Source organism: Temnothorax nylanderi, unplaced genomic scaffold (assembly GCF_030848795.1).
Source record: "Temnothorax nylanderi isolate EJ_2023f unplaced genomic scaffold, tnyl_v1.0 TNYL_tig0014_pilon, whole genome shotgun sequence".
In the NCBI taxonomy this organism is placed as follows: domain Eukaryota; kingdom Metazoa; phylum Arthropoda; class Insecta; order Hymenoptera; family Formicidae; genus Temnothorax; species Temnothorax nylanderi.
The window spans coordinates 702,246-726,532 of NW_027249076.1; the positions used below are offsets into that span (position 1 = coordinate 702,246).

A 24,287-nucleotide genomic window follows, 5' to 3' on the forward strand; every position below is an offset into this window, starting at 1 on the left:
TTGGAGAAAAAGAGAAAGAATGAACTGTGCAAGACGTTCAGCTAAAACAAACAGGTTTAACCTTTAGATCGCTGGAAAACCTAAATATAGACTCTACGTGTGATCGGAACTTTGTATATGTTATATATAAGATATAAGCACAACAATTTGAGGACTTTCTAAGAGGATTAAAGCTCATCAAATGCCGGCGGTCTAAAGGTTAAGCATGGCGCAATCCACTTGCAGGGGAAATAAATGCTGGTGAAGGAGACTGACCGTTGAGTCTCACTTTTACCGCAGTATCAACGCTCGGCGACAACACGCGCGCGCTTTTATTACTGCGAAATCTTTCGTTGTTTGTGAACTTTAATAGAAATATACAACAGTGAAACAGTAAAAATGACGAAGAAACATATTAACGATGGTAAGACAAGATTTTGAACATAGGTTAAGGATGTATGGGTGACATATCTCAAAGCATTATCAAAAATCTAAAAATTTCATAGATTGTTCTATTATTACGTCTAAGTATCTGTGTAAAATTTCAGCACAATTCTCTTACTGGTTTAAAAGTTATTGTAATTAAGGATGTACTGGAGATATTTCAAATATATTCAGAAAGTGCTGTAAATTGTTTCTAAATTAAATTAAAAATACTCTGTAAAAGTTTGAAGTTATTTAAGAGTTATTTAAGTTTAAAGTTAATAAAATTAACATTATCCCTTATAGAGAATCGACATTTTTGCTGTAAATATAGATAAAATATAAATAAACTATTAAGATATTTCTTAAACTTTTTTTATATGCTTTTCTTGTAATTTTGTAGCCAAGGGTTCACTCTTTACAACGGTATACCACATTTTACTAAAATTATTTGTTTTGTTGTTAAAAATCGGCATCGAAAAAATAGTGACGACTTCGCCTCGGTCTTCCCTATATTAATGTAAACACGATTTACATACCTGTGCAATTAGAAAAAAATTGGCCGTACCGAGTTGAGATAATTGAAATTAAAGTTAATACTTTTTACACGTATCACAGGTACAAAAACGGCTTCCGATATTATGTTTCTAATTGTAGCGATCAAACTACTCTTGCGACTTTTATGAAAAACAAGAAGACGATAGAAGAGACTTGTAAAAATATACTTACAAACATACAAGACCTTTGACCATCTAGTTTCGAAGTAATTGATACTTAAAGTACACAATTCCTGATACTAGCGGTGGACGCATATGACAACTAACCTTTGAAGTTAGCTTTGAAGTGAACCTAATCTAATAGCACACATTAGTATCTATATACATATACATATGAGATTCTTACACACACATGCATAACGCGGACAATCCCAGCCAAATACTATATGTCATTTGTCTATCATTAACTTTTTGACAGTATTGTCACGGACTAACTACCTTAAAAATTATAAACCATTATTTTGAAAAAGTACAAATATTGATACATCCATGTAAAAAGATAGAATTGTAAATTATATGATTTTTCGAGTTGTCTGATTATTTCCATTATTCCGTGTATAAATATATTAACGCATTGCAGTTCAAACGCAGTCCGTAGAGGAACATTACAAATTAATCCTAGAAGATAACAGTGTGATCGATCCAAATCCGCCCGATGTAACATCCAATGATCTCCCAGATTGGTACGATGAAAATATATATAAAGAGTAAGTATCTACGTTGGTTTAAGATGTTAAAATTTCAACATATCGGTAATAATAATTATTGCAATGATTCATGAAGTAAGCAAGAAACATGTTTTTTTTAATTAAATATAAAGAAAAACACCAAACATGGAAAAGATGAATAATATATTTACAAAAATATGATTATAGAGCTAATGAACATTTTCAATCTTACAATTAGTGCTACGTTCAAAATATTTATATTCTTGGATATTTAGTGCTATGTTTTGTGTATAAACATTAATGAATTAAAACTTGAGAAAATTTTAGGATGTTCTGGTGTATCAAATAATGTGTATATTAAATATAATGTGCATGCAAGTTAACGTTTATGTATGTATATACACATACATATGTATATATACATACATACTAACAGAAAAGTCCAGGAAACTGCCTCCAGGCACACACACACACATACACACACAGATATATATATATATATATATATATATATATATATATATATATATATACATATACATATACACACACACACACACACACTACATGTATGCCTGAAGGCAGTTTCCTGGACTTTTTCTATTTTCTAGATGTACAGTCCTAGAAGCTGTCCTCACATTCGTATGGCAGGTTCCAAAACTGTCCTGGAAACTGTCATAGGACTTAAATTTTTTCTAGGACAGCCCTAGAAAATGCCAAATGTCCTGGAATCTGCCGATACAAAACAGAAAAGTCCAGAAAATTGTCTCTAGACGTATATATACTTATATATGCATTATATATATACATTATATATACATATATATACATATACATATAAATACATATACATATACATATATATATAATATATGTCCGGTAATTTTTGACAATGTTGAAGTATGAAGATAGATTGGCTTAAACTGAAAAGAAAAGTCAGTACCATTTTGCAAAAATCGCAATAGTTATTGCGTTATTAACTGAAACGTCTGAGCGAATGAGAGCATGAGAAGCCATATGCCTCAGTAGGTATGTAGGATATAGTTACATCTCTTAGCAATGGTGTCGTATGTCACGCGTCGCTCATCGCGTTATTTATATATATATATATATATATATAATTTATAGTTTATAGCGGTATCATATGTCGTTCGCTGCTCGCTGCGTGATTCTCGCTATCAGATGATGCTCACACCCTTCGGCCTACCGCTTTTCACGCGCACATTGGTTCAGACGGTTTAATTAATTACGCAATAACTATTGCGCAAAATGGTACATGACATTTCTCTTCGGTTTAAGCCAATCTATATTCATACTTCGGCATTGCCAAAAATTATCGGACCCTGTATATAAACCAGACATTTGTTTCCAATAGTACAATAATCTTTTTAAAATAGGCATTGCCTATTTTATATTCATAATATTTTAAAATATAACTTTTAATTTTAGAGCTCAAAATTATTATAAGCGAAACATGTTATCAATAATAGCGGCAAGCGGAGCAGGACTTATTTTAGTATTTGCAGTGGAGACAATACTAAAGGTATTAAAATTTTATATATTTTACAATATATACATTTGTTAAAATAACCATGAATAATTAAGTTTTTGTATACTAATCTAGATTCTTTATTTTTTCATATTTCGATGTAATCGTAATCTCAGCATAAAAAAATTTGTTGCAAGAAGTAAAAATATTATTTATCGAGGGATTTTTTGTTCCCTTAACAGGTGCTCTTGTGCACAAAACGAAGTAGTTCGACTTGTTTGGCTTTTAAGAGATATGTAGAAACTGTACTGCATCTACACAACATATTTACGTGCGATTCAGCTGATACCAATTCCAAGTAAGTTTCTTCAAATCATATAATTATTACTCGTATTTCCCAGGTCTTTATTATTCACGATACAAACAAAAAACCACAAGTGATTTATTCTTGAAACTCAATCGCATCTCTATTAATATGTAAATTATGTATATGCAAAGCACGTTTAAGATTTATACACAAAGAAGAATAAAGAAACGACATCACATAATGATTTTACTTGATCTCTTTGATCTCGTGATCATAATAGATATTGCATAACATAAGTATTATCATGATATTGCGCAGTAACCAAAGATGTGCATTATTTGAAATAGATTTGAAATAAAAATACAAAATAAAATGCTGATTTTGTATTTTGCATTTAAGATACATTTTTTCAAAAACTATTTTAAATTTCCATTTAAATGGTTTTTATTGCCCATTTTTTATTTCATATGCATTTTTCTTCCAAATTAAAAATTAATCGCGATATCAGTAGCACTGTTTAACAAAAAAATTGCACAAGAACAAGAATTAAGTTAAGTTTGAATAACATAATTAAAAAATATTTTAGATACTTAATGTAAGACGCAACTTGTTCTTCTGAAAGCATACACTTCTAAACAGCATTGCAATCAAAATATAATTTCAAAAGAATAATTAAATGTCTGTAAACAAAATGTAGGCAAACATTTTTTGAATATGTATTGTAATGGATACTTTATTACCCACAAGGGATTTCAAAGGGCGTTTTGTAGGGACGTACCCAACCCTGTACACCTTCACAACATCTTTTCCAGCATCTTTTCTAACATGGACATTGGCGTTTTGAAGGGACGTACCCAACCCTATACAAATTCTCTCTTCCTATCCCGACCCATTTTTTGAATATGTAAATGTTTATAATTCAATTTTTGTAATTTAAGTTTATATTAAAAGAAATAAGAATTTAAGTAAGAAATAATAATAAAAGAAATATAAATAATAAACAATAATAATAAGTAAAACAGAACCGTCGATATACAATTAAAATTAGAGAGACAAATGCCATTTACAATCCGGACTGGATAAATAATAAAAAAATAAAAATTTAAATAAAAATAAATATAAAAATATATCTAAATATTTAAAAAAACCATTTTTATTTTTTAAAACCATTTTAAAAATGCCTATTTTCCATTTCCTATTTTAAATGGTTGTTTAAAAAGTATTTTGTATTTTGCATTTTTAAATGGAAAGGTTTCAACTATTTTGCATTTTCTACTTCAAATGGGTTTGGACACCTATTTTGCACAGTAGTAACATACTAATCCATAAGAATATTTCCAAGCATATAAAGAGTATAGAATATTATTTTTTCTTTGTAAAATTCTTTGCAATATTTGTTTGTAATATTTGAATGTTTGATATTTCAAAAATACTGAATAAATTCCGTTCAAATAAAGGCTCGCGGCCTGTTTGCACTTTTTGGCCGATTTTGCTTACTGTCATCCTTACTCCACTCGGTATTCTAGATATCTACTCTAGCATCTAGGTAGAGTCCCTCTAATCAGAGTCTGGTCAACTTGCAATTCTGGCAAAATTCTGCGAGAGAGAAGGATATAAGAGAGAAAGAGATAGCGATATACAAACGATATACATTCATATCGCTTGACTCTCTTATATCTCTATCTCTTTCTGTTTCTCTTGCTTTTGCCAAGAAATAGCGAACCAATCAAAAGTTGCTGCTGTACAGCTAGACTCTGATTAGAGGGACTCTACTGCTCGCGGAGACGAAAGACTCGAGCTCAAGGATGGTATTAGCTGTAAATCATATGAGGCTTCGGTGCGTGTTGCCCTGTGCGCTGTTTTTTAATAGAATTATTAATATCATTATGTTATAGAGTTAAGAGTAACAGTAAAATGAAAATGTATGTTAATTGTGTGTGTACACATATATTAATAATTCTATTAAAAAAACAACACGCACTAGAGTATAGGAACTCTAACACGCACCAAAGCCCCATGATTTACAGCTAATATCATCCCTGAGCCTCAGCTTGAGCGTCTTTCGTCTCCGTGAGCAGCCTAGGGCCTAGATGCTACGAACCGAGAGAAGTGAGGATGGCAATAAACAAAACCGGCCGAAATATGCAATCCGGTCGTCAATCTGAATTTATTAATAATAAATTAACATATCTTTTACAGGTCATACAACACTCTAAAATGCTTTAGTCATTCTGAATGTTTATTCTTTATGTCATGCTTCTATTTATAGCACCTCAAAACAGATTTATGTTCAAAATAGATGACTTTAGGACATTCTGGAGCACCGTCCTAACCAAAAGTATGCAGGAAATATTAAAAACACCGATGTATTATTCTCCAGGGACCCAAAGACAAAAAAATGTATACCTATAAATAGTCACCGCAAATCTAATAAAATGTAAAAGACATAGATGTAGTAACTGTAAATAACTTTTTCACAACACCTCCACGGAAAGTCCGACTTTCCATGCCTGTAGAGAAAGGCGAAAGTGGCCAATTTCACGCCAGGGAGGAAAGTTGTTACTTTCCTCCCTGTTTAGCGGGTGGAAAGTGACCACTTTCCTCCCTAGGGCGGAAAGTGCTCACTTTCCTCCCTGTTTAGCGGGTGGAAAGTGACCACTTTCCTCCCTAGGGCGGAAAGTGCTCACTTTCCTCCCTGTTTAGCGGGTGGAAAGTGACCACTTTCCTCCCTAGGGCGGAAAGTAACGACTTTCCTCCCTGTTTAGCGGGCGGAAAATAAAGTAACGGGCAAATCTTAAAACATATATAGGAAGCTTTCCAGCAAGTGACAAGTCGACACAAGTGTCGTTTTGTCTTTGTTACTCATTCCTAAAAAAAATTATATTCTAAAAATTATATTTCTAACATTTTATTGTCATTTTGCTTCCTCATAGAGGAAGCTTTGTTTTCGTGAATTTCGTATATGAACCTTTGATTGCGTATAAAGTTGGGTCTAATCAACCAAATTTAAATAATTTACATATGAAATAGGGGTAGAAGAAACCAACAAAGAGATTGGTTTTTGAGTTTTTGATGCCAATATGTTCAGAGTGTTCTAAAATGTCGAAATATCGCATTAAAATCGCATGTCTGTATGTGTGTGTATGTGCAGATTTGATGTCCGTGATTGCTCTAACTTCCGTAAATATTGAGATATCGGGCTGTTTTTTTTTTAATCGATAGAGTATCATTCAAGGAAGGTTGGTATTGAATTTGGCGATGATCGGTAAAGGGGTTCTTTTTAAAAAAATTTTGAATTTTTTTGGAAATGTCCGTGGTTGCTCTAACTTCCGCAAATTTGGAGATATCGATCTATTTCTAATTTTATTATATTTTTAGTCTTTTCTACCCCTATTTCATATATAATTTTTTAATATTTGGTTGATTAGATCCAGCTTTATACGCGATCAAAGGTCCATAATTTTGATCGCATATAAAGCTAAGTCTAATCAACAGAATTTAAAAGAATTATATATGAAATAGGGGTAGAAAAGACCGAAGTAAAAATTGTTTTTTGAGTTTTCGATGCCAATGTGTTGCTTATGTTCAAAAACGTCGAATTTAAATTTTTTGAGGATCGGTTTTGAGGATTGGCTATCCATCAAATAACTTAGGGTAGATTGAGGCGAATCGGATTAATATAAGTTGTAAGACAATTTTCGTTAGTATTTTATTTTAAACGAGCAATTTTATCGTGCTATTAATTTTGTGTTATGTGGGGGGCTTCGCCCCCCACACCCCCCCACCAGGGGCTTCGCCCCTGGACCCCACTAGGGGCTACGCCCCTAGGACCCCACCAGCGGCTTTGCCCCTGGACCCCACTAGGGGCTTTGCCCCTAGAACCCCACCAGGGGCTTCGCCCCTGGACCCCACCGGACGCTTTACTCCTAGACCCCACCAGGACTTCGCCCATGGACCCTGCATCACTCTCTTTTTCTCTTTCTATTTAACTACACGCGCGTACAAACTGTACGAATGGAATATCAAATGCATACACTCTACAGGCATTCAAAAGTCGAACATTTCCGTAAAGAGGTGTTGTGAAAAATATCGTGTGCACCTCGGGTCGAAAGCTTTTTCAGACTCGTGGGATTTGCCGCCCTCGCCTTCGGCTCGGGCGACAAACTTCACACTCGTCTGAAAAACGCTACTTTCGCCCCTTGGTGCACAATATACTATTACCACTATTTTTTTTTCAATAAAAAAATTGCGAAAAAAAATTTTTTGTATATAACTTGTTTCAAATTTTGTTGCTATATTTTTATTTGTTGATGATCTATTTGTGTGTATAATATCGTTATATTGGTAGCATTTTTTACCCAAGTAACACATTGCAATATGATGTTACTTGGATAATGTTTTTGATTTTGGGTACATTTTAATTCTCTGTGACGCCATAAGATTACGTGTTAAAACTTGAATATTCAAAAATTGAAAACTTTTTATCTAAATTGTAAATCAATCTGAAATTTGGCCCCGAACTTTGAAAGAGAATACGGAATATGATATTAAATTTTCATCAACTTCGTAGCATTTTGACAAGCTCTCCAGATTCTCCAGAACATCCTTAAAGATCTATTATAGTTAGATTTTTCATAATTTGTATAAAGCTACAAACAAGATTGTCACAATAAAAAATTCTTTAAAATTTTTAAATACAATTCTACATCTAGATTTTTGTAATCTTTGAGATTAAAATATAAATAATTCAATATAAATAATTAAAAATACTTTTGATTGCTTAAATAAAATACTATAAACAGATGAAGAAATAATATCACATTCAAATAATTAATAATAGATATTATATTTATATGTTCAATTATTTGTATTTTAAACTTTTTTCTGAGTGTAATTTCCGCAAATATATTTCCTATGTATATAATTGTTGCTGTTTTTGCCGTTCTAAATAAGAATAGAAAGAATTCTCTAAGGAATTTTTTATAGTCTTCGTAAGAGCATACAAGAGCGTTATCATGAAAACTTCGCAAAAATCACAAAAATTCAAATGTAGAATTGTATTTAGAAATTTAGAACCGCGCATTATAAAAATATTCTCTGAATTAAGTTAAAGTTTTATCTGAGCATGCAAATTCTTCATGTGAGAAGATATATATTTGCACAAATTCTTGAACTCCTAAAATCTGTTAGATGGTACAAATCGATGAACGTAATCCGCTGGCACCATAAAATAGGCGCCATGAAATCAAAGAATGCTGGTCATGGAGAAATTACTCAAAGAGATATGGTACTTACTCAATACGGTTTCGTGGGATTCATATACAATGCGCCTAAGAATTTTGGATTGTCCAATACACTGGAAGAAGATGAAGCATTTAATCATTTCTGGCGTGTAAATGCCTACATGTTAGGAATCTCTGATAGGTAATGTATATGATAATGTTGAAAACTGTGTGTGTGTGTGTGTGTGTGTGTGTGATTTTTACTAAACAGGTTTAGTAAAAATCACTTTTATTCATTAACATCTCTGATACTTTAATCTCTAATACTTTATAAATTTAGACAGAGATATACATCAATTTTAGAATTCTATATATATAAATATATGTATTAACAAGTGACAAGCAAAAAAGCTTTGAGAGTTCAACGCGGTTGACGGTACGTAAATTGACGTTATTACAATCTTTAATTACTAATAATAAGATACGTAATCAAAAATCCATCGTTTCGGCTCCGCTTTGAGCCATCTTCAGCGATGCGGTGACAATTAAATCAAAACGATCTCATGTTCTCCGGCGAGAAATAAATGAGTAACTTCAAATTTGGTGGTCTAAAAATAGCGCGAGGAAATTTTCTATAAGAAAATCTAAGTAAAGCTTGGCTAATGATAATAGTTTATTATTTATATGATCGAAATTAAAATGAGTTATAACTTGAGCAAAAAGAGAAGTAATGTCACTTAATCACCAGCTTAGAGAACGCGAGAATAAGCATTAAAAGTGGTAAAAAGAAACATCGAGAAGCAATACGATTTGTAAGTAGAGAACGCTGTTACAATTGAAATAATGATTCACAAATAAGACATCCCTGATTTCAAATAACAACCGTCTCATCCGGCTGTCAAACAGTGACTAAGTAAAGTCAGGAAGCAACAAACAACCAATTCACTGTATAATATTTAAACGGTATTGTAGGTAAAGGGTTAAGAGTAGGAGAAATTTAAAATTGATAACAAAGGGAATACTAAAACCAAATTGAACGAAAATTTTGAGGTCACGGATAAATAAATAAATAAATAATTAAAAATAATGACTGGTGTGAAATTAAAAAATAACAGTCTAAAAATTAACGGTTATACAGCTAACTTTATTAGTTATTCTTTTTTATCTACAGACTTAACCTATGTCGCAAAAACGCAAAGGAGACTATTGAATTATGTCAGAAGTTCAAAAAACTGTATGCAACTTATTTAAGTAAAGTTTCATCTGAATTTGATGAAATAACAACATACGCATTAGATGCCTTTTGGTACATTGATATCATGGCGGATAAAGACTCTTTTATGTCATTGACTTATAAATTACATGATCTCCCATGTAAGTATTCAATTTTTGTTTTAATTACATATATAATTATATTTCGATAATTTTGAATTGTTCTTTTATTGATATCTTTTTATTGTTTTTGAATATTTAATTCTAATCAATATATTGTCGATAAAAATTAGCACTGTTACTTTTATTAAGTCAGAAATTGTTAAAGATATAAAATTAAGATATGTATTTCTTGTAAGAAAAATTTTTACTAAAATTATATTATATATAACTTCTATTTAGTTTTATAATGCTTGCTATAATGACAATTATCTACAGTGAAATTAGATGTCTTTTATTTAATCCTTTTCATCAGCATTGATAATATATTTAAAAAAATTGTTGTATTGATAATTGAAAAATTAAAATTTTTATCGAAGATAATTAATGTTTCAGATAAAAAGCTTGGATGGTATAGTTGGTTAGTTACGAAATATCGTGAGACGCTGTTTTATTTGTGTCGTAAGTACTGTACAGATTTGTGTGGCATTTTATTATTGTAATCAATATGGTCCGCTAATTTATTCTCTTCCTTTTTCAGTTGTACCTTATATCGGAGCAGTAGTAAAAATATACACTTACTACTTGGTTACGTTCAAAATTTGGAGTTCGCGAAACTATCCTGTACTTGCGTGGATGAAATTCGGGAGAAATAATGTCCGGCTTAATCTATACCCTAAACACTAATAGCTTTAACTTTGCTGATGATTTACAATATCGACACAGTATAAATGTACATAGTAGTGACCTTTGATGTATGTTGGTCTCAAGTCACATGTCTCGTTGCTATCTTGAGGGTAAGGGCCCGAACAGATAAGACACTTGTAGCGCTACACAAAAACGCTACAGACCCGTTTATAGGTATAGGTACTGTACAAGTTTCTCTGTGGCGGTACAAAGTGGCCCGTTTGTACGGGCCCGTTGAGACGAGTGACTTTATGTAGCGCATCTCTGTAGCGTTACATAATGTCTCGTCTGTTCGGGTCTGTTTGGGCCCTATAAGACCAGCGCTTAACACCATATATAAGGCCTGTTCTTTGTCGCTGCACTGCATGGTCTGTACTAAAACTTTCTTCCTCGCTTTCACCAAACTTTAAATAATGGATCTGTTTTCTATTATTAAACTGCAGGCTGCACTAGTTCAAAGTTTATCTTTTTTACTCCACATTGGAAGGAAAAAGATAAACTCTGAACTAGTGCGGCCAGTTCAGCAATAAAAAGCCCTATCTATTTCATTTTAAGTACAACGAGTGTACACTAGTTCAGCTACAAAGAACAGACCTATAAACATACAGGACATAGGACACACATACACGCACACACACACACAGGACATACGTCACTGTGGAGGCTGTTGTATTCTTGGTAGGACAAACTGACATACGCACACTGAGAGACCCAATTAGTTGATAGAACCAAAATTTTTTTGTTGGCGAGTTTTGTTTCGTTGAATTAAATCAATTGTTTTCTGCAAATGATTAGGTTGTTTAGAGAAACCAACTTCTTTTGTTGGAAAGTATTTTGTTCCCTTAACAAATATTATTTAAATTTGTGTTGTCCGAAACAAAAATTATTGTTGTAGTTTCGATTCGTCGTTAATTCGTAGCCCAACAAATTATTTTTCTCCGTACAACACAATTTACTTTGTTCATTCAAACAAATAGTCCCCGTATTAGGTTGTAGCCAAATTGGATCTTTTGTTCTTTGAACAAAATATTTGGTTCCACATACATATTCTTGCAACAAAATTATTTTGTCTCCATCTTATTATTGTTTAATGTGTTATTGCGATAAATATTACCACATGCCTCAGTGGTCGAATTGGTACGACGCCCTACACGGAATGAGGGAGGTTCCAGGTTCGAACTCTGGCTGAGGTAATATTTTTCGCAATAAATTTAATAATTTAATTTAATTTAAATTAGCGGTTTTTCTACATAAGATTATTTCTAAGAGCATACCTAAACCTAATAGTCATATAGAGAACAGCTTTGAATTAGTTAACATATTAAATGGAACACATATTGCTTCCTCATAGAGGAAGCTTTGTTTTCGTGAAAAAAAATTTTTTTCAAGTATTTTTAGCAAAGTGTTTAGAATCTTCTAAAACGTCGAAAAATCACTTTTGTACAAAATGTCCGTGTGTTTGTGTGTATGTGTGTGTATATGTATGTACGCTTTTGTTGTCCGTTTATGCTCTAACTTCCGTAATTTTTGAGATATCGGCATGCATTTTTTTTTTAATCGATAGAGTATCATGTAAAGAAGGTTGGGATTGAATTTGGCGATGATCGGTAAAGCGGTTCTTTTTTCAGAAAATTTTGAATTTTTGTAGAAATGTTTGTGGTTGCTCTAACTTCCGCAAAATTGAAGATATTGGGCTGTTTCTAATTTAATATATTCTTCAGTTTTTTCTACCCCTATTTCATATATAATTCTTTAAGATTTGGTTGATTAGACCCAGCTTTATACGCGATCAAAGGTCCATAATTTTGATCGCATATAAAGCTAAGTCTAATCAACCGAATTTAAAAGAATTATATATGAAATAGGAGTAGAAAAGACCGAAGTAAAAATAGTTTTTTTAAGTTTTCGATGCCAATGTGTTGCTTATGTTCGAAAACGTCGAAAAATAGTAGAGTATCATTAAAGGTAGGTTGGTGTTGAATTTGGCAATGATCGGTGAAGAGGTTACCGATTTTTGCCTAAAAAGTGTAAGTTATACATGTAATCTTATATATAGAACGTATCATTAAAGGAAGGTTGTTTTGAATTTCGCGAAGATTGGTAAAAGGGTTACCGATTTCTGCCTAAAAAATATATAGGGTACCGAGGCGAATCGAATTATTAATTAGCACGATAAAATAGCTCGTTTGAAAAAAAACACTAACGAAAACTGTTTTTAATTTGGCGAGGATCGGTAAAGAGATTACTGATTTCTGCTTAAAAAGTGTATAAGATGTACCCCAAGGGTGATGAGGAAAACTATTGACATAGAATGAGAAAGATGAGTAATCTAATTGAATTTTGAAAAAGTATAGTGAAAAATAATAATATATATATTTATATATATGTATTTTTAGAGAAATAAACTTGATTGCAAAAAATTCATCAAATTTGGTTTATTCCGAAACAAAATTAATATAAACGAAAAAGTAGGGGAGACCGGGGCCTAACCGTCAGTTTTTTTTCGGTGCCGATTTTTAACAAGAAAATAAATAATTTTAGTTAAATGTGGTATACCACTGTAAAGAGTGAACCTTTAGCTACAAAATTTATATAGGAAATGTTTATCTACGTCGCTTTGTTTAACCGGTATAGAGCAAAAACGACAACGGTGGAAAAATTGAAATCTCAAAAATGCCGGGGTTTAACCGTCACACTGCATTTTCAATACATATACGTACATCTAATCCTGAAAAATGATAGGATACATCTTAATAATTGTTTTTTAAGAGAAAAATATAAAAATTTATTTAAAATTATTATGCGAAACGTTATTAAAAAATAGTTACGAGGGTTCCTCTATCCGCAGAAGTTACTCGCCCGACTTGTTTCACTCCTCGACGTCCGATGACTCTATTCGGTGTCTGAACGGTTGTAATTCCCGTCTCATCCATATTCCGTATGCAGTGAGCCTGGAAATGCCCGAAAATGCCTTGAAAATGCACCCGGACTGCTTACTGACGGATTAACCCCAAACACAAGTTTCAGGTTTGATCGCCCACGAAATATTAGACATCAACGATAATGAAAAAACTACACTGGATTCGTGTTCAGCATGCATTACTCTTTATAATCACGTACCTCGAGATTTGGAGAGCAAATATTATTGCAGATATTACAAAATTTCCACGCGCAGAAAATGTAACTTTCACCTTCCGAAAACACGTTTGCCCTCGTAAAAATCATAACACGGCAGGTAACCTGCCGAAACTCCGTTGGTCACATGGGTACCATAAGCAGCGTTTACAATGTTAATAGCGAGTTCGCACAATATACAGATTCCGAGATATTTGATTTGACGGTTCAACCCCGGCGACGGTTAGGCCCCGGTCTCCCCTATAATTAAAGAAAGTTAAGGAAGGATAGAGGCAGATAGACTTTCAGGAAAAAAGCAAGAAGAAGATGCAGCCTGTAAATTTTATGAAAAAATTTGAAAAAAAAATTGTGCAAATTAGAAATTTGCACTTGGCTTCCTCATCAAATTAAAATTGTGCAAATTAGAAATTTGCACTTGGCTTCCTCATCAAATTGAGATGTGGAAATTTGCACATAGCAAAGTCACAATTTTGAAGTGAGAGAGTGGGCAATTAGCAAATTGAATCCACAACGTATTGCTACGCGCGAAAAGCTTCCTCTATGAGGAAGCCAAACTAAAAATTATGCATTTAATAAAATACAAGATTCCTCATAGAGGAGCTTTGAGCGCGTAACAATACGTTGTGGATTCAATTTGCTAATTTCCTACTCTCTCACTTCAAAATTGTGACTTTGCTATGTGCAAATTTCCACATCTCAATTTGATGAGGAAGCCAAGTGCAAATTTCTAATTTGCACAATTTTAATTTGATGAGGAAGCCAAGTGCAAATTTTTAATTTGCACAATTTTAATTTGATGAGGAAGCCAAGTGCAAATTTTTAATAAGAATTTCACCCTTATATCTTTAGATGTAATCTCTCTATTTACCAACATACCTATAAATTTAGTAATACAAAGCGTTTCTACTAGGTGGCCGGATATCTCTAATAAAATTGTCACATTCCCAAAGAAGAATTTTTGAAAGCTCTAGAATTAATTTTAAACTCAACATATTTTATTTTCGATAAAATTATATATAAACAGAAATTCGGTACTCTAATGGGTTCCCCGTTGTCTCCTATCGCTCCCGACATGGTAATGAAGGACTTGGAGAATAGGGCGTTGCAAACATTAACTTTTATTTTATCGTTTTACTGTATAGGTATGTAGATGATGTAGCAATAGCTGCATCAAAGGATTCGATTGACACAATACTTAACGTATTTAACTCATACCATCCTAGATTACAATTTACGATTAAAATAGGAGGTGAAAAGCTAGATTTCTTGGATGTAACCATCATCAATAACAATAACGTCTTAGAATTTGACTGGTTTCACAAACCTACCTTCTCAGGCTGGTATCTCAATTTTATGTCGCAACACCCTATTTCCTAAAAAAGAGGCTCAGTAATGGGCATGGTAGATAGAGCGTTTATATTATCACATTCGAAATTTCATTCAAAAAATATAAAATTTATAATAGACACTCTCTTAAAAAACGACTATCTTTTATCATTTATCTTCAACACAATCAATACTAGAATTAAGTCTCTCCTTAATAAATGTACACGCAGACAAAATAAACCTTCACCGAGTAATGATAACGAGGAACAACGTATCTGGTTCACTATTCCTTACGTTTCAAACATTGCGGAGAAATTTAAAAGCGTCACTAAAGATCTAAATGTTAATTTTTCGTTTTTCAGCCTAAATAAAATGCGAAATTTTATTAGAGTACAGAAAGACACTCTCCCAATCCAATCCAACAAGAACGTAGTTTATCAAAAAGCATTACAATTTTTGCAAGATCTCATGCAAAAATTGTGATGCTTCTTACGTCGGGCTAACGATGAGACAATTAAAAACCAGAATTTCCGAACATCGAAATCACATCCATAGAAATACTACAACTCAATCTGTTATTACGGAACATAGAATTAATTTCGACCATGAATTTGATTGGGAGAATGTCGAAATACTAGACAGAGAAAAATTTTTATCTAAACGATTAATTTCGGAAATGGCGCATATCAAGTTACAAAAGAATAGCCTCAATTCTCAAACAGATACAGAATTCCTTCACCATGCCTAATGTATCCATGAGAGATATGGTGATCGAATAAAAAAATCGACGATTTTTGGTCGAATTTGAAATCGGATCTTCGGTTTCTTAGAGCAGTGCTGCACATCTCTCTGTGCCATGATTGTCATGATTTACTTGCGCTTTCTATATTTTTGGAAATGATCCAATACGTTTTATCGATACTGTATTTATAAAGATTAAACAAATGTTATTCTTAGAAAATTAAAAAAAAATAATTTATTGTATATTGTAATCCATTCGCAATTAAACTAGGGCATATTGTAATATAGAGATAGACGACGATACACGCTCAGCAGCGACCGACGCTATAGTGACGGCCACACTTCTTGCCAGCACATATTCTTATGAATTATTTTCTATTGAATTTTTCAGTGTAAACATTAAACATAAAACATGAAGTAAAAACAATACAATTGCTAAGCAGTCGTTGATAAAATATAATAAGTGCCGATCACTTATAATAGTCTATTTATAATAAGCGACGTTAGTTCAACGCATATACCTAGGTGCTAATAGCAATGAAAAAGTTAATATATATCTATTGAGAATTAAAGATAATAAATCTTTACCTGTGTAAAGTTAGCACCCCATTTTTAAAATTTTGAAATTCTAAAAGTTGTTCCGGGTTGTTCTAGACTTGTTCTAAATTGTTTCAGAAGATCAAATTTTTAAAATAAAAATGTTCGCGGAAAATTAATAAAAACGATTTTCTGACCTGGCACCCCATTTTTCGAAAATCGAACTTTTCAAGGTTGTTCTAGGTTGTTCTAGTTGTTCTAAACATTGTTTCAAGTATTAGTTCGATTGGTTAAAAACTTTAAGAGATATTGAAAAAAGAAAAATTTTTAAAATAACAGTTTTTGGCCATTTATTCGTAAACAAAATGACTTACAAAACTGTCGATCTAGAACATATTTCTAACCGCGTAGAACAACTCAGAACAAAATTTTTAAGACCAGAACAAGAACCTAAAGGGTATTTTATTATACTCTTCAAAATTTTTAAGACCAGAACAAGAACCTAAAGGGTACTTTACTCTTCATCGGAAATATTATTTTTCGATTTTCTTGGTTAAAAATCTTGTTCCAGGCTTCCCGTTTTAAAACTATTATATCCTCCACTAGAACAACTCAGAACAAAATTTTTGAGACCAGAACAAGAACCTAAAGGGTACTTTACTCTTTATTGGAAATATTATTTTTCGATTTTCTTGGTTAAAAATTTTGTTCCAGGCTTCCCGTTTTAAAACTATTATATCCTCCACTAGAACAACTCAGAACAAAATTTTTAAGACCAGAACAAGAACCTAAAGGATACTTTACTCTTTATCGGAAATATTATTTTTCGATTTTTTTGGTTAAAAATCTTGTTCCAGGCTTTCCGCGTTAAAACTATCGTGTTCTCTACTGGAACAACTCAGAACAAAATTTTCAAGACCAGAACAAGAACCTAAAGGGTACTTATTTACTCTTTATCGGAAATATTATTTTTCGATTTTCTCCGTTAAAAATCTTGTTCCAGGCTTTCCGTTTTAAAACTATTATATCCTCCACTAGAAAAACTCAGAACAAAATTTTTAAGACTAGAACAAGAACCTAAAGGGTACTTTACTCTTCATCGGAAATATTATTTTTCGATTTTCTTCGTTAAAAATCGTGTTCCAGGCTTCCCGTTTTAAAACTATTATATCCTCCACTAGAACAACTCAGAACAAAATTTTTAAGACTAGAACAAGAACCTAAAGGATACTTTACTCTTCATCGGAAATATTATTTTTCGATTTTCTTCGTTAAAAATCTTGTTCCAGGCTTCCCGCTTTAAAACTATCGTGTTCTCCACTGGAACAACCCAGAACAAAATTTTTAAGACTAGAACAAGAACCTAAAGGGTACTTTACTCTTCATCGGAAATATTATTTTTCGATTTTCTTGGTTAAAAATCTTGTTCCAGGCTTTCCGCGTTAAACCTATCGTGTTCTCTACTGGAACAACTCAGAACAAAATTTTCAAGACCAGAACAAGAACCTAAAGGGTACTTTACTCTTCATCAGAAATATTATTTTTCGATTTTCTTCGTTAAAAATCTTGTTCCAGGCTTCCCGCGTTAAAACTATCGTGTTCTCTACTGGAACAACTTAGAACAAAATTTTAGAGACCAGAACAAGAACCTAAAGGGTACTTTACTCTTCATCGGAAATATTATTTTTCGATTTTCTTTGTTAAAAATCTTGTTCCAGGCTTCCCGTTTTAAAACTATCGTGTTCTCCACTGGAACAACTCAGAACAAAATTTTTAAGACTAGAACAAGAACCTAAAGGGTACTTTACTCTTCATCGGAAATATTATTTTTTGATTTTCTTCGTTAAAAATCTTGTTCCAGGCTTCTCGCTTTAAAACTATCGTGTTCTCCACTGGAACAACTCGCGAAAATACAAAGATGCGTGATTGTGCATGTTCATGCGACACGCATCTTGAAAATGTATTAAGATATATAAAATAAATGATGTGAGATAAAAAAAAAAGAAACTTCCCGCACAATTGGTATTACAATTAATGAATAATCGCGTTGTTATAATTAAATAATATATGCAAATCTTTATAAACTGGATATATAGATATAAATATATCTTGTCATATTTTTCATTTTCTACCACACAAAATTATTTTTGATATATTCATATATATTACTGCAAAATTGAATATATAATTATATTATACGATCAATTCTAAAATAATTTAAAAAGTTTCAGCGTTTCTCTCGACAGAATATTTACAATCTCACGTCATATATTACTTGACTCTGGTATAAAGACAATTTCTCAATCAAAAATAGATGGATAGGCTACACAAAATTAGGGTAAAATCGGTGCTTTGTTAAAATAAATTTTAGTAATCAATAACTAATAACCATTATATATCGCGTTTTCTATAAAATAAATTGCATAATAAAACCAAAATATTTTTTATCCTTTTTATTATACATACATATATCTATATATTGCTTCCTTGCATCGATTTTTATAATATTTAATCTTGGCAAGTATATGGAAAGAAATAGAAGGGTATAAATAACACATATCCTAACTAATTCATAATTTTTCCCTATCTACAGAAATTTTTATTTATTTATTTTATTTTTACACAATATCTTACATTTTTCTCTTTTGTTTAAGAAAAATAATATAAAAATAATTTTATAAAAGATCTAAATAATAATTTTATATTTTTAAAATCATTACTTTAATTGTGATAGTATTACTTAAATTCTTATTTCTTTGTGTTTTTCAAAAATTTATTACTCTAATTGTAAGTAGAATTGATCTACGTAAAAAAATTTCGAAAATTTAACTTAATGTGTAATTTACTAACTTAAATTCGCGAAATAAAATTCTGATTCGATATAATATTTTATTTAGGGTTTAAAATTTTATTAAAAAATTATTTATTTAGAACGCGAAGGTTTGTCAACGTAATTCAACGATAATGAGCTCTTTGCGAGCTCTATGTGTGCGAAGTGTGCGAGTATTTCCTCAAGCACAATCGCACAATACATCAATAAACAAGTGACCAAGATTAAATATTTGCCATAATTATAGTTTTAGCCCATCCATTTTAAAGCGACGTATCTACGAGATGTAATAAATTTATACTATAATTTACTGTCATAATTCGACATGCACCGAGATATATTTGCTCTATATTTGATTAATCGTAGATTCGTTACCTCAGTAAAAAAAAATTCTGACTCACCAATTAACCCGATGCGCAACAGGCGGAGTTGTTCACGTAGCTACGATGATACTGTAACATACAAACATAAAATTCAAATTAAAGAAGCGTTCAAAATGATCAATATTTCACAAGATAATTCTTACGCGTCTCTAATTCGTCTTTCAATAAAATATTTAGCAATACGTACAATTATCTATTTACCGAAAAAGATCTTTTACAAGAATAAAATTTTAGATAATTTCTCTTTTTCTAATTATTCTTAATTTATCGAAATAAAACAATCTAAATAAATGGAAAAGAATTATTATGCAGATAATATTCACCTCAAGGTTGCTCCGCCGGGGCCCGATGTCTCCCCCAGACCTCCTCCTCCTCTCAGGACGTCAGGCTTCCTCCTCTCACCGCACAGGACACTCGCGAGAAACACTCGCGGATAATAAACTACAATCGCGCGCGGACTAATTTCAGTAAAAGTCTTTCTCGCGCGATACTGTACGACACTCCCGTTTAAAAAAGTCCTTTAGTCCGATTACTTGAACGGCACTCCCGAAGCAAACGCGACGAACCGGCTGCGGTTCGTTCATTCAATTAAATCGGCGGACGAGGGTACGTTAGCTTCCCCGTCCTTGGATTTTTATCCAAGCAGAACAAGAGTTTTGCTTGGGTAAAATCTTCGTACTGGGTACTGGGCCTTCCCACCTCGCCAAGGTCGTACCCATGGGAAGGAAGTACTTTACTCCGCAGTAATATAAAAGCAGGTAACATAGATTTGAAGGAGTCGCGACGCCGATTGCCCCGATTCGTTCCGCGTTCCATCACTGCGTTACTGTCGCGTTAATGGCGATGAAATGTTCGAAGATCTTGACCCGAGATACTATATACACGAATCAAGTGGACGGTTAGTAAAGACACGCAGTTGATTAAACAAAACCACAATTAAGATTAAATATCGTACGCACATTACGGTATCGAGCACGTAAATCTCGCAAATGTAAGTACTAATGCTTCCGGATGTTGCCGTCCCCAAATCTCGCCACATGTCCTGCCTACCTCAGTCTCCATTTTTCCAGGGTTTCGTCCAGCACTCGCAGCGCTCCTCCCCAGTAGAGAGTCCGTACATTCCATGTATAAATCCTTAAATCATTGTCCTTTTTCCTAAGCGTGGGTCGTTTCCGTGGGTTCTGTCCGGCATTCTCAATTATTGGCTTCACAACTTGTAATTTTTTACGGGAGGGGTTGTTAGCCCCTCGCCAACCCCCTTTTCGGAGGGCCATTTCTCCCGCTCTCGTTAGTCCTGACCACAACTTCCACCGGGGTTAGTACCCGATCTCCATCATGGTTGCTCAGGCTCCCAGGGTTCACCAGCGAAAAACGCCTGCTTGGAGGTGAGAGTCAGAATTGAGCAGGAGAGGCTATGCGACAACATCCGGAAGCGTACTCTCAACGGGGAGCCAGGTGGCAGGAGAAGACCAGGAACGCAAAGAAGATCGGCGTCAGAAACTGGCGCAATGTGGCGCAGAACGGGGATGTGTGGCGTGAAAAATTAAAGGAGGCCGAGACCCGCATTGGGTTGTAACGCAACTGATGATGATGATGATGATGATGGTGTAAGTACTAATGCATGGCATGCTTTGCACAACGAGGAGTCGCGATTACGCGGCACGAAATACACGAAAATAAGAAATATTGGTTGTATCACAGCGTGCTATTAGGGCCAAAGCACATAACATGGCGTAGCGATATACGACGGTCGTAGTCCCCGACCTGACAGATCAGGATACGCCAAAGCTTGTGCGTTACTTACGTCCATGACTACGACTGTCATATGTGCTTTGACCCTTACTCGCTTGAATCACTTACTTGAATCACGATACGATTTCACGTTGTCACTCGGCCCTCTTTCCGCTCTTCGAAAAGAATCGGGGATAATCGCACGACAATTCCGGCACAGCACGTTCAAAACACGACACAATTCGAGATATGCCGCGTAAATGAATGCCATGCACATTTGATAGTCCAGACATATGGCCAGAATATCACGACGAAACTGCAAATCACTCACAACTCACAATTGCCGTACCAGGTACCTTCGCCTCGACATCTCCGCCTCGAGCGAGCAATTCGCGCGACACATTCATTCACGACACTTATTGATACACTTGATGCAATTTATTGAGCGCGTCGTCGATTATTCCCGCGAAACGAAGAGCAGGAATGCCAATCGCGCGAACGAGCGCGCGTTCCGAATAACAGCACCCACGGCACGGAGCACAAACACTTCTCACACCTGTCCGAAATTCATCGGGAGAATGTTTGAGTAACATCCGCGGGTAATGGTATTCCGAGTGTCGACGAAAACAAGTAGCAAGGCCGTCTCGCCGATGGAAACAATCCGCGCGCCGACTTTGAACGTACGCTGCTCCGAAATCGGTGGATTCATTCAACGGTCGCGGCATCGTGACGACGTGACTGCCGAGTGCTGCGTGCCGCGCCGGCGCGGGCGGCAAGAGCGGCCGAACGTGATTCGGCCGAATTCGAGAGCAATCAGGGGCTCGAGTGGCTCGACTCGCCGCGCGGCGCGCGCGCAAGTAATACGTTACTCGTTGAACGTCGGTACGAGTCGCGGCGAGACGTTGTCGCTCGTGTAAGTAATTTCTTTCTCGCGAACGAAAAGAAATCCTCCGGTTACAGAGTGTGTGTGTGTGTGTGTGTGTGTGTGTGTGTGTGTGTGTGTTGCAAGCTGAATGTACGCCGAATATTCTGTATTCTGTTTCTTCTCGTGTCGACTGCAACGTCTGCAACGAGTGGGATGGCCGAAATGAACGCCCGTACGTATACCCTCCCGCTCGCTCCCGGCTGTGATTTGACGGGTCTCCTGCAATGTGCCGTGAATGCCGTGATCGGGGGGTAAGCGAATTGTGCATGAGAGACAAATGATTCGAAGCGCGATACATCCGAATCTTTAATAGAATCGTTGTCCCGTGTGTCGCAGTGAGACGATAACCTCGGAATTCGTGTCGTGTCTCTTGCCTCCGTTTCGATTTGCGTGGAAAGACGCTTCGGTGAATAGCTCGAACCTCTCATTAAGCACGGGAATTAATTATCTATTGAGTAGTTAAAGAGAATGATCGCGCGTACGTTTGGCGTTCTCACTTTGCTTGTCGCGATCGCGAACGATCGCGAACGAGGGAGCGAGCTTGCTCCAAAATGCAATGAATGAACGTCGAGAGTGCGAATTAACAAGCTCAAACGTGCAGTGTATGCGAATACAATTCCGTTTTTCGTTCAAAAACAGACACGTAATTTGCTCGTTCACGTAATTCACGTAATTCGTTACGTTTACAAATGTTTCAAATTTATTTGTATTTATGTGCTCCTAATCTAACTTTGTAGAAAATTAACATTAAATTGTATCGTTTGTAAAAATTTCGTCGCGATCGTTCTTGCAGCGCGGTGATCGCGCGTACCATAAAAGACGATAAACCGTCTCGTTGTCAAGATATTTAAAAATTATAAAATATTCTCTGTTGCTTGTTCCCCAAATATATTATTCGTTTCACTTACAAAATTTTCCATAAAAGCCTATTGTCTCGTATTCGGATTTTTAAATTGATAAGAAATACATATCTTTTATTTGAAATAATTCAGACAACACACATGTCCAAAAGCGGGGCATAAGACGTCTAAAAGACATCTTTTTGACATCTTTTAGATGTCTTGCGAAAAAATGGCTAAAAGACGTTTTATGTCCCGATTTTGGACATTGTGCTGTCTGGGAAGTGCGACAGTGAAAGAAGAGAAAAAGCTCGAGAAAAAGTGAGAGAGGGAGAGAGGGCTATTAGATATTTAACATATAATATAAATATATAAAATAAGTTAATATTTATTGATACATGTAAGATATAAATATTCTCGATTGTAATTGGTCGAGGATTAGTTTAATATTTTTATCTTACATGTATCGATAAATGTTAACTTATTTTATATATTTATATTATCTGTATGTTAAATATCTAATAGTAATAGCCCTCTCTCCCTCTCTCACTTTTTCTCTTTCCGACACTGCCGATAAAACATCAATTCAAATTAGAAGCGATTAGAAAAAATTAGAAGCGAACGCCGGCCCACATTGGGCCTAGGCTTAGACCTAAAAATTTTGATATCTGACACAGGATTTTTGAGAATTTTTTCAGATTTTTAAATTGTGGCCATCGATATGTTGGTTTAAAAAATTATAACTAAATTAATTGTTTAAAAAAAAATCTAAAAAAAATTCAGAGTGCATCTTAGAGGTGGAACAATAACATAAAAAATCGCCGACCAAATCCGAGAGGTCGAGGGTCAAACCCTGGTCGATTTGGCATGAAATGCCCCATATACATTTCGCTGAAGGGATAATCGCCCGCCTCGCCATGTATATGGATAGCAAACGTAAAGGCCATTGCACGTAACAAAGTTTTAGTCATAATCGTAAGGCCGTAAGAAAATAGACCAATCACACTCGATTATTCTTCGAGCTCAAGGAGAATAATCGACTGTGATTGGTCTATTTTCTTACGGCCGTGAATATTTGATAATCTACAATCTACATATATTTCACGCACGTAGATTAACGCCGGGAGTCGCGTTTTT

The 24,287-nt window shown here is 34.2% G+C and overlaps 1 protein-coding gene across 1 annotated transcript; it reads left to right on the forward strand.

Annotated features, from left to right (window-relative positions):
* Positions 1-243: 243 nt before the first annotated feature.
* Positions 244-16,148, forward strand: LOC139768119 (uncharacterized). The gene is made up of 8 exons (XM_071697993.1): positions 244-403; positions 1,540-1,666; positions 3,077-3,170; positions 3,359-3,474; positions 8,614-8,847; positions 9,817-10,019; positions 10,413-10,478; positions 10,558-16,148. Exons 1-8 carry the CDS (start codon positions 379-381, stop codon positions 10,701-10,703), a joined length of 1,011 nt encoding a protein of 336 aa, XP_071554094.1. The 5' UTR covers positions 244-378; the 3' UTR covers positions 10,704-16,148.
* Positions 16,149-24,287: the final 8,139 nt, after the last annotated feature.

What these genes read in the sequence shown, in the direction of transcription:
- LOC139768119 (XM_071697993.1), top strand. Translation starts at nt 379, where the DNA reads ATGACGAAGAAACATATTAACGATG. An exon ending in GAAGAAACATATTAACGATG is followed by an intron (nt 404 to 1,539) that starts GTAAGACAAGAT and finishes AACGCATTGCAG; the next exon opens with TTCAAACGCAGTCCGTAGAG. An exon ending in GATGAAAATATATATAAAGA is followed by an intron (nt 1,667 to 3,076) that starts GTAAGTATCTAC and finishes TTTTAATTTTAG; the next exon opens with AGCTCAAAATTATTATAAGC.